General features: G+C 37.8%; 1 protein-coding gene across 4 annotated transcripts in view; it reads left to right on the top strand.

Annotated features, from left to right (window-relative positions):
• The window catches only part of LOC139730650 (synaptosomal-associated protein 25-like), an 82,230-nt gene that overhangs the window by 49,837 nt on the left and 20,380 nt on the right, over positions 1-12,013 (top strand). For 2 of the 4 annotated variants that reach the window (XM_071641510.1, XM_071641512.1), the window contains exons 3-4: positions 3,043-3,091; positions 10,615-10,732. In XM_071641510.1, the coding sequence (XP_071497611.1) occupies positions 3,043-3,091; positions 10,615-10,732 (167 nt within the window). Of the gene's footprint in view, positions 1-1,484; positions 1,534-3,042; positions 3,092-10,614; positions 10,733-12,013 lie in introns of all 4 variants that reach the window. The other 2 variants (XM_071641509.1, XM_071641511.1) reach the window with 1 other exon arrangement.

Genomic DNA, 12,013 nt, shown 5'->3' with positions numbered 1-12,013 from the left:
ATTTGAGGGAAAATCTTGGTGCATTGATTTTTCCTTGAATTAGGAGACATCATGGTGTCAAAACTGAAATGAATCACGTCGTAGAAAAACTCCCCCTTACTGTTAGAATAGCACACTGCAAAAAGGTGTTCCTGATTCTCACATTGACAAATTTCTGTTAACATTTTGCCCCTCTGTTTCACAGTTACATTCTCTCACAGACAAATATAAAGTTTACCACTTTCCTCGTGGGACCTAAGCTTGGGTGAAAATAGTGTGCTCACGTACAGATATTGGCTAGAACACACTTTGGCTTTAAGCAGGAGTCAGCCAAAGTGCCATTATGCTTACGGACCATCTTAGAAACAAACCGGAGCCTTATTGTTCCTCATCATGTATACTTCCCTGTTCTAAACAAGCTGTTGGTCTATGCATGCATCACTGTCACAGTGTTCAAATTTGCATGCACACCATGAAGAATTCTGATGATATTGATTTTGATGAATATATCATGTTGTGTGAATGTTCTGCTTTCTGTTGATGTTAATTATATAATCTTGGCTTGTTTTCTATGAGTTTACTCACTTTTAAGGACATTGTTGAACTATTGCACGAAGCCCCTTAACTGTGTAGTATGGATGTGTTTTTTTGTTTGTTTGTTTGTTTGTTGTTTTTTTTTTGGGGGGGGGAAACGTCCTTGTTGCATGACATTGCTTGGTTTTTTTTCTCAAATACTAGAAGGAATAATGACTGAAAAATTACATTTAATGGTTAGAAATTAACAATATCATACTAAATTCTTTCTTTCAGTTCATGTTCATTTTCTTTGGGAGCAACAAGCATTAGAATCATTCCTGACCACTTAATGTTATTCAAAGTTACATTTGAAAGAAGATATTAATGAGCAAATGTAACACTTCTTTAAACAATTAAAGCTCCTTCATTTCGTACAAATGTTTGATTTCTTTATGTGAGCTGATGTGTCTTTGAACTTTGACTTTGATAATATTATCAAATAACACTGAAATATTAATGAATCATCTGTATTTCTAGAATCATAATGATAATTTTAAAGAATGAGCCAAAATAAGTCATACTACAATGTAAATTTATACTATGATAAAGTATGGATAGTATTTTCTGTATACATTCTAATTTTCCTGCCATCCAATGAAATTGAAGTATTGATGTTTCATCATTATTACAGGCATACGAAAGCAAAAAGCAAAAACGTAATCTACTTTATCTCCAGTGTTGCAGTTGTGTACGATTTTAGGCCACACCTTTCATGCCATTTGCAAAAATGTAGAAATAGTTTCATATCATATCAATAGTAGGCCCTATGGAGGGATCTGTTATGAGAGAGAAAACAACACAAAAGCGAAAGAAGGGGAAAAATAATTTATCTGTTTTCAATGTTGTCTGTATATCCCTAACCCTTTTGTCCAGTGAAATTGCTCTTGTATTTGTGTGCTGTCTGACGTTTTCCATCACTCACTATGTAGAGTCAGGATATGGGAATCAAGACTTTAGTAATGCTGGACGAGCAAGGAGGTAAGGAATTCAAGCCTTGGGTACAATGTGGGTCATCTTTTGCTCTTTTACGTACCCATGCCATCTGTTTATACACACAGGTGTTCACTATGTACAAGATTCATCGTTTTCCTCTCGTTGAGGTTGCAAGAGACTTGCTGTGGTTCATGCAAGCATGCAACATGGCAGTGCCTTGATTTTCGAGAAGAAGTTGCCTGGGCTGTATTTTTGTCTGAATCCACTCACAGACACTTATCGTTTGCTCTTAAATTGTGACACCAAAAAGAGGAGATTGATTCCTTTTCCTCAAATGCTTTAAGGATGTGCAATTTCAGGACTTGCAAGGATACCAAGTTAGAGATTACATGGCATACTTTTGAGTGGCTGCATATCTGTGTAAGATATGAAGTGTGCAACCCAGGCATTTTCCTCTCTAAAGATGATTACAATGCTCCATGCTTCATGGCTCCACATCACATTAACACCCCTGTAGCAATGAATGAATGCCTAACCAGTTGGAACATCTTTTCCGGGAAATGAACTTGGATCTAACATTACTGTGTTAAAGCAGTTATGGTGTACAGCCTTCCCGGAAGAGATGTTGTATACACTTCAGAGTGGTGGCAGGCTTGTTTGTCAGCTTATTCATCAGTTGCAAGCAACATTGCATTATCCAAGACCTCATAGAAGGGTAATAAGCTGACATGATAGATTGCTGAAGACTAAAAAAGAAATTGCATTTCAACCTAAATGTTGTGTGTGTGTGTGTGGCACAGAAAGAATCACTTTCAAAGAAGATAAATGACATTTCAGGTCAAGATGATAAAAGCTTCAATTTCTTGTCAGTGTAGATTTTGTGTGATGTGGAAATTGATATCTTACTAAAGAATGACGTATATCACATGCAAAGACATTTTTGTTTCTTGCATTTGTGTGTGTGTTGAAATAGCATCTGCAGAATCAAGTGTGTGTGGACAACATATCACCAAATTCTAACATGCACACTGCATTTGATTGATTTGCAGTTTCTTAGTCGATGGAGACAGGATTGCAGAATGTAGTCAGAATAGAATGAAGAGATGTCAGATGACAAATATGGCATTCCAACAGTCAATATTAGATGTGAGTTGGTGATGTCAGTGATGGCACACAAAGATCACAACAATTTTATATCATGATTCTCACCATTTAGGTGAACTTTGTCATTTTTAAATCCTGTAGAACTATGTGCAAACAAATTTATGTTCCTTGAATAGTAATATGTAAACAATTATGATGATTGAATGTGTGCATTTTAGCATTCTCATGAATTTTTCTAGAAGTAGTGATGACATCTTACATCTATTCTTATTAGATTGTGCTCTCCTGCTCCATGCTGCCAAATGGGTCCATCCTTAGGATCAGGGTGATTGGGCTTTTTTTCATTCATCTTTTATTCTTCCAATCTTTTTTCCCTTTTCCTTTATCCCCATCCATTTTTCTCCTCTTTTTTCCATTTCCACGTTTGTTGAAAACACTTTGTATATCTAGAGCAAGGAAGCTGGTATCAAGACATTGGTGCTGCTGGATGAACAAGGAGGTGATAATCACCACCCCCCCCCCCCCCCCCCACCCCCTCCCGTCCCTTGCTTGTCTACCTCATGCAGTTAACATGCCATTTAGTCATCAATGTCGTTTTATTGATTAGCTAGACCCCACTGCATTGTCACCCTGCCAAACAACCCATTCCCAGCCAACACCCCATATCTGCCTAACACCCATATATGTGAACACCTCTGTATGTGTGCATCTAGTCGCATTGGTGATGTGTCCTTTGAAGTAGAAATGTGTAACTGTTTGAAGAAAAGTCATTAAATAAACAGATTACATACATACCTGTTTCCTTTCCTCTTCTTCTTACCCGTGATCTGCAACATCCCTAACCTGATCAGTGCTGTTATTATAGGTTAACTAGTTTCCTAAATCAAGCTTACCAACACCTTCATGTTTTGTTTGATGATAATGATGTGCACCGGTGGTGATTGTGCTAACAAGTAAAGTGTTTAGTGTGGGAAAGAGTTTTTTTTTTTTTTTTATTAGGAAAGACATCTCTTATCTCTCTTTTTATTATATCCTTGATTCATCAGTCAATTGAATAGAAACCTCCCTAACCCCCAAATCCAAAATGAGCTCTCGGCTCCAGTTTCAATGTCTCTATCTTAGCTGGATATAAAGGTTTGTTCAGAGACGAGTTTTGGCTGGCGAATTCAATTTTGATTAAGGGATCACTCATTCCATAAAAATTCTGATTTGCCCATGATAATCATATGAGATACCCTTCCCTTGACATTGCAAGAAGAGACACAAGATATACTTTTTCTGACAGGTACTTGAAAGCATATGCATATCTACTGATATTGGAAAAGGTACTTATGTATTGGAAAAGGTACTTATGTGTGCTCAAAATTTGGGAAAACGTGGTGAAATATCACATCAGCTATTAGGATGTGTAAACTACTCCTTGGCATAAAGAGTCTAGCACATATTTGCACGCTTATCTGTAAAATTCCTGCTCATGATAACTGTGCAGATACCATAGTAGACATGATCACAAAGGCAGAACAGGCACCCAGTATAGCTCAGCATTCACCAGGATGCTGTGCAACTTGATATTATGGGATAGAGCTCTCTAATCATGGGGCACCTTTTGCACGCGATTCCATTCTCATGATATGAAAATCTTGTGTTTTGTCTGTGAAACACCCTTGCGAGCCATGCATACAAAGTATACCAATCCAGCTTGTATCGCATGGCTCCAGTGTTACCAGGATTATCCTGTAGTGCCCTTGTTTCCTCTGTGTGAATGCTTTTTGAATCACTTGGAGAATGTTTCAGGAGGCTACTTAATAATCTACTGAAAGAGTGATTGTTGTATACATGATCCTACTTCCTTCGATACCTCCCTTTTTGCCATAGTTCATAGAAAACAGCTATAGTTTGTTTGTTTGTTTGTTTGTTTGTTTGTTTGTTTGTTTGCTTGCTTTTTGCAAATGTGAAGTGGATATGTGACTGAGCCATGACAGTGCCACTAGTAAACTGTAGAACAGTTTTCACATGTCAGCGCTCTTCTTGATAGAAAAGAAGATATGCTTGCTTGTAGCCCTGCCATTTTCCAGCAAGAGGGAAACCAATTTAGTCAATCCCTTGTCAGACACACTTGCGAAATTTGCTTGCTTCTGTGATGAAAAAAAGAAGAAGGATGGTTCAGGTTCCTGCAGTTAAACTTATTCCTTGGAATGTTCCCTGAAGTGGTCCACATCAACATACTCACACCAGAAAATGGATGAATGATGCCAACTCTTCATGGTCTGCTCCAGGTGACAAGCAATTATGAGCAAACGATTATCAACAAGGCACATTGTTTCTTATGGTAGAAGAAGAAATGGATGATGCAAACCAAAGGTGCTTCAGTGAAGAAGATGGCAACTTAGACCATGTGCCAGTTGTAGTCACAGTCAGGGAAAAGTTATGAAATTTGCAGAAAGCAACTCTTGCTCCCTGTTCGAATTTGGTAGCTTATGGAAAGAAAGACCACCCTCTACTTTCAAGAGACAGTGAAAACCTGACTGGAGCATAACCTCAGAGAGGAAAACGAAGACCAAGGTGAGAGATTTGACCAACTACATGAGATTGTAAGAGAAGACAATGTCTGAGGAGGAATGGATTCAAATAAAAGAACAAACGAACAACAGATGGTACCAGGAATAGGACAAGTTGCTGAGCAGCAAATGCAATGAAACTCAAGCGAGACACCTGAGTGAAGAACGCAAAGAGATTGGAACTTTGGAGAAGATCAACATTCAGAAAATGCAGGACAGGGTAAGACAAGAGACAGGCCAGAGACAAACTCGCTATGCTTTTTCTTGCATAATTGCTAAAGATAGCACTATGACGATTGAAAAAGAGGAGATCCTGAACTAATGGAAAGGGCACATCTCAGAAATTTTCAACTGTCAAAGAGGACATGAGCCAGTCACTAAGGAGGACTTTTAGATTCTTATTATGATGAAGGAGGAGATGGCTGTCTGTCTGAAAAATGCCAAGGGGAAAGGCAGAAGTGCTCCACTGTTTTGCCTTTGAATGGTTTCAATCACTAGACAGTTGGGACCTTGATGAGCTTATCACTAATTTAGTAATGAAGGTCTTTGACAAAGACAATTTCCTGGGGAACTTGCAAGTCAATATCATAACACGGATGAAAGAAAAGAATGTGAGCAAAATGAGCTGAAGGAGTCGTATCACCCAGCTGGTATAACACATCCTCTTTTACAATACCAGAGGAAGGACGAAAACGAGATGTATTGCGGAAAAGTGGTATGGCTGTCAGCCTACTACAGGAACCTTGCAATGCAGTTTGCATTCCAAGAGTGCTTTTTGCAGAGAGTGCAGGGAGAAGCCCAAAATGTACATCAGTTTCATTAGCTTTGTTTAAACCTCTAATATGTGTAGACATGACTCTTTGATAGGTGTATTAAACAGATGTTATTGGGAAGTAATCAGACATCTACATAATTAGACCAAGAGTTAGCCATGATAATGGATTGTACTCTGATTGACTCTATCACTATATCTGTAGAGGAGTGAGGCAAAGCTGTCCAATGTCTCCTGATTTACTTTCCCCAGGTGTAGAGAGGTTTATGCAGAACATGGAAGAGACAATTATAAAAAGGTTGATGGTGTAAATATTGACCATTTAAAGTTTGCAGATAACATGGTAATCATAGCAGACACGAAAGAGTTGCAGAAGATGGATACAAGTAAGGAGCGAGTGACTCCAGATGGCTGAATAAAAATCCATGGAGAAGAGATAGGACTGGGGATCAGTTCAACTGCGTAGATGGCAGCATAACTTTGGACAGGCTACGCGACTGAAAGATATGGAGGAGAATTGGTAGCACAAGGACAGTTTAGAGGAAGATGGGCTTTGTCCTCACAGCCTGGAACATAGGTAGAGCAACCTGAAATGCTACATCTGGTTAAGTTCGACGTGCACATGTGAGATGTGGACAATGAGTGTAGTGATGCTAATAAGGATGGAGGCATTGGAAACATGGTTCTTGCAATGGACATAGAGGATCTTATGGACGGCCAAGATGGCAAATTTAATCATGGAGGGAAGCATTGACAAAGCTGTATCAAATGAAAGTGAATGGCAATTGGTGGGTGAAAGTTTCTGGGACGTCTTACAGTGTATGTGTGCAAGGGCAGCATTAAGGATATCATGATAGCAGGGACTGTGGCCAAGAAGACAGCAAAAAGCAGGCTGGAGATAACTTGCATGGATTGATTGATTATGGAGGATGCTTGGTATGAAGAGCAATGCAATAGTCCCATCTAATGGAAGACAGAGCTGTGTGGAGAAAAGTCAATAGCCACCAATCTCTGAAAACAGACGAGCACAACCAACGATGATGACAGCTACGAATGTTTAGTGATGGTAAAATTTGGTATTAAAGCATAAGTGTGCAAACACAGAGAGGGCACCTGCAGTTCCAGAGTGGTTATTGATGGGACAGCTGTTTCGAATCAATATTCATCAAGCTGTGAATATTGTTTAAAAGGAAGGGTAGAAAGAAATAGACACTTATTTACAGGAAATGGTAGTGGTGAAATGTCAAAGTGAAGGGTCAATGGACTTGTGCCAATAAAAGGGTCATTTCTGGCCATTACTTAATCTAAGAATATCCAATGGTAGGAGTGGTAATTGTAATGATCCTGTTCTATGTCATCTTGTGGCACTGCATCGGTGGTTGATAAACCTTTGTTGAATGCACTCCCTTTTGCATTCACAACTAAGGTTCGGAGTGAGAGATAACACATATTTCCTGTTACCATGATGCCCAATAAAAAGTTGAAGACTTTATTGCAAGAAAAATGCAAAACTAAATGATTTGCTCCAAAATAAGAAGTCTGATATCTGTTCAAGAACTGAAATTTTGATATTTTAACTACCTCCTACCTGAAATTTGAAAGTCTGTAATGTTTCAATACAAACATTTTTATGTTGTAGGAGCTTTTTCCCATAGTCTTCTGTATTTACTTTCTGTGTTTTAAATACCTAATTTCAGGTATACTGGACCATATCAAAATTTCAAAGCCAAATGTAGGAGAACTAAATATGTCTTGTGACCAGGTTTATCTCTGTTTTTTTTTTCTGAATGAAGTGTGAAGAAAGATGAATATTGCTGGAAAGCATAAACTCTGGAGACTTTAATGATACGACGAAACAGAAATCAGTGATGGGCTTATGGTGACTGCTCATATATAAATATATATCTATCTGTATCTATCTATCTATTTATCTATGTGTGTGTATATACACACGTCTTTGGTTGTTTGTGTGTGTGTGTGGAGTGGAGTGAGAGAGAGAGAGAGAGAGAGAGAGAGACATCTTGCTGGCTGGCAGTGGCAGCTCCACTTCTGCAATTAGCTGTGGTTATTGATGACACTATATTAGTGTCCCGTGTAATTCCCCCACCCGATGTTGCCAGCTCACCTCCCAATTTTGAAGTGTTGGTAAATGTATCCGTCACACACATGTGATCCGTGATGTGCCCCAGCATTATACTCACCAGTGATGTTTAAGGAAACCAAAGGCCAAATGTGAATATGAATTGAGTGAAAGCAGCAAGATTAGTAAAACACATCGGTGAAAGTTTGAGGAAAGTCAGACTGTCGATTCCAAAGTTGTGAATTTTTAAATTTTCAGCACAGTCATCGCTGGATAGGGAGACTGCTCAACTTCATGACATCATTATGGACAACAATGCAGAGAAAATATAAAGAAAATGCAACATGTTTTCAATTTTCTGACATAATGAAAGAGCACTTGACTTGTGTCATTCAGAAAGCATGGGGAATAGTATTGCCCGTAACAAATGTCAATAACATAACAATTTGATGGAATGTGTGCTTTTCATGAAAATGAAATTGGAGGGCTTCTCCTTATATTTTCTTTCTATTGTTTTCCATAATGACATCATGAACTGTATTAGTCTTCTTATCCAGCAATGATGGCACCAAAGCTTTAAAAATCATAATTTTTGAATCACATGTCAGATTTTCCTCCACCTTTCACTGATGTGTTCTACTATTACTGCTGCTTTCAGTCAATCCACATTTGTATTTTGGCTTTGGGTTTCCTTTAAGCTCATTTCTATCAAAATTGGCTAGTTTGTTTATACCCAGTTAATTGTGCATCTAGTAGTAGTACTTTGATCTGTACTGATTGAAGTATAGTAATCTGTCAGTTCTGCTGTGCTGCTCAAAAGTGATGTTTTTCTTGTGCTGTTCTAATCAATTGATCAGTTACTTGTCCAACAGTTTTACTCTGTTTTAGCCCATCAAGTCACAGAAATGATATCCATGTGGTCCTGTATCTATTTTTTGATAGTGTTTTATTAATTGTTAACATTTCATAAGGTAAACAAATTATGAAGTTATTTCTCATTTAAGTCATATTCTGTTGATATGTAATGGTTTGCTGTGGCTGACAGGATGCCAAAAGCCTCAGAATGTCTAATTCTGTGACTGTTTCTTTGATTGCTAACATGTTTTAGAAGACTGCATTTTCTGGTTCTCTCTGAAGTTGTGGATTGTCAAATTTGTTATATAAATTGTGTTCTGTGTAGAATTTATGGACTAAAACAGTTGCATGTAATCTTTCTTCCAACTCAGATATATGCAGTAAAGTCAGAGTTGCCAATTTGATGATGATGAGATGATAATATCCAAAGAAAATCCTCCAGGACTTGATGGGTTAAACAAATTTCATGTCATGTACCAGGACTAATCAATGAGCAGTCATTTGTGATGCATTAATGTCAGTGTGTAGCTTGATGAATGTGAGAGGGAAATGGCCTTTGCAAATTACGGCACATTTGTGACTAACTGTTATATATGCACAAAAGAAAAAAAGCATAGTCCAGATTTGAAAGGGAAACTCCTATGGTTTCTTTTCCCTGGACTGCTATGCATCATCAACTTGCACCCATCTTCTCTGTTGCAGTGAATTACTCAGTGGTAGAGGATAGATACCTGTGACGCTACAATCACCAATGCATTAGAGCTAATAGAACATCCCCTGGCTCTTGTTTGTTTTTAACCTTTAAGGATAAGGCAAACTTGAGCAAGGAGCAGAATTTTGCCTTACGTATATGCCATTTATGGCTGCTTAATCTGCTAAGGGGTGATGATATCATTGGCGGCATCTCCCTTTCTTACACTGGATCTCCTTCCCTCGATGTGTTTTATAATGTACAATTACGCGCCTGCAGGATCTGAATGTGATCTGCGGCAGCATTCGAGTGTCCTGTCTTTTGGATGCGTCAACCCAATTGAATAATGACATTTCTGTGCTATAGTTGTATCGCCGTAAGATATTGTCTCACCGGAGGTATGCTTCTGTAAAAAACAGAATATCAATAGTGCCTTGGTGATTGTAGTTGAATAAAAAAAATGTCAGCAACTGAAAAATTGATTCATCATGTCTAACAATAATTAGTAATTGATATCATGTTCATAATATGCAAATGTTAGTCTACACAATTTGTGATATATGCATTCATTCATTGTGTCTTGTGAATTGTGACAGTGAAATGTTCTAGAAGTACAGACTGTTTGATTGTCCATGTTTAAGTGTCAAGTGTAGTGTGCTGGCTATGATTTGTTGTCAAAGCGAAGACTTCTTAAGATGTAGAAATCAAGATGTATTGACTGAAAGATGTTTTGTTAGCTGTGCGAGCAGAGCGCTGTAGAAACCCGATCATTGTCTCCAAAGGTGAAATGACATTTGGGGTGTCAAACCTCTGGGGATTTGTAAATGTCATCCTTTATTAAACAAAGATCGTTGAGAAAATTGTAAAACCAGCCAGAAGATCCAGAAATGCAAAATTTTACCATTCCTAGAGAATTTCTTATGTTTGCTGTGATACCCATTTTTCTTCTTTTTTCTTTTTTTAAAATCTATACCACACCTGTATATTGCCCCCTCTCTATGATACATTTCTCTCAATCTGTGCCGATGTTAATACCAATATGTGCTTGACCCTTGACCCACCAAAGAGCAATTGGATCGCATTGAGGAAGGTATGGACCAGATCAACACAGACATGCGAGAGGCAGAGAAGAACCTGACAGGTCTGGAGAAATGCTGTGGGATTTGTGTCTGCCCCTGGAAGAAGTGAGTGAGATATGTTAATGATACCAGCTCGCTATACGTGAACTGGGTCATAACTCTAATGGCCAGAAACAAACAAAAAGGAAATCAGTTACCACAACAACAAAATCACACCCACATACACACATTTTCTTCATGTTTTCTTCTTTCTCTGTTAAAATTGTCCAATTTCTGTTTATTGCACTCATTCTTATGCCTGCTATTGTGACCAAAGAAATGATAGCTTTGAATATATGTAGGTACCCTGCATGTGGCTTAATTGCAATGGAATATGAGTTGGACGGCAGTCACAGTTCAAAGCATACTTGGACAAGTATTATGAAGTCACTGCTACTTGCATGTTAGCATTCCACATTAGGATTTGTGTTTGTTTTCATGTACATGTTAACTCAAATTTTCCACGTATGAAAAAGGTAGAAAAACATAACTACATGTTTATTCAAGACATAGAGGAATATTACATATGCCTTTCTAGCAAAAGAACCAAATATAAAACGAAGTGTGGCCTCATGACAATGAATCAATAAAAATCATGTACCGTACCCAATTTACAAATTTGTTGAGAAATCACTTGATTTTTCATGTCAATTATTCAAATTCATATTTTTGTACAAGAAAGACTCATCAAAAATATGTTTTTACAAAATTTACTGTAGATTTTGCATTGAATACGACTGACCTGATTTCCTTGAAGTGGGATCATTTCATTTAGTAATTCCATCTGAAAGAAAAAGAAGAAAAAGAAAGTGAACCACTAATGAAATATTGCAAGATTCTGAGCTGCGTAGTATGTTGCTTACTCAAGGATTCAGATTTCAGGTACTTGTCCTAGTTTAAGAAAGTTGTTTTGATTTTCAGTTTGCTCTTTCCATGGAAGTGAGATCACAATTTTTAGCTTATCTAAGCCAAGGGCTCATACTCAGACTTAGAAACTCATTGCAAACTGCGTGTTGATAGCAATGATAGTACAAAATATTTTCATTCGTGAGACTTAAATTTAGCACAAAACAAGGTAAAGCTGCTCTTTTGCAAAGGTTTCCACTCACAAATAGCTGTTGCATGATCACAGTCAGATGAGGGCAGCATACTATTTTAGAGCTCAAAATAATGTGTGATCCATTCAGCTACCGTTCAATATTGTGATCTCTTTCCATTACATATACAATATTGATCTTTCATGTGGAGATATCCAGTAGAATAAGCTACAAGGAAATAAGTCATGTTCAAAAGTCAGGTTTCCTCGATATCAACCCAGCCTAACAGTACGGTATTTTGACCGAAGTG

The sequence above is a fragment of the Diadema antillarum genome, unplaced genomic scaffold (assembly GCF_040938485.1).
Source record: "Diadema antillarum isolate AM-2024a unplaced genomic scaffold, OU_Dant_1.0 seq00000326_RagTag, whole genome shotgun sequence".
Lineage (NCBI taxonomy): Eukaryota > Metazoa > Echinodermata > Echinoidea > Diadematoida > Diadematidae > Diadema > Diadema antillarum.
This window is presented reverse-complemented; position numbering and strand designations above follow the sequence as displayed.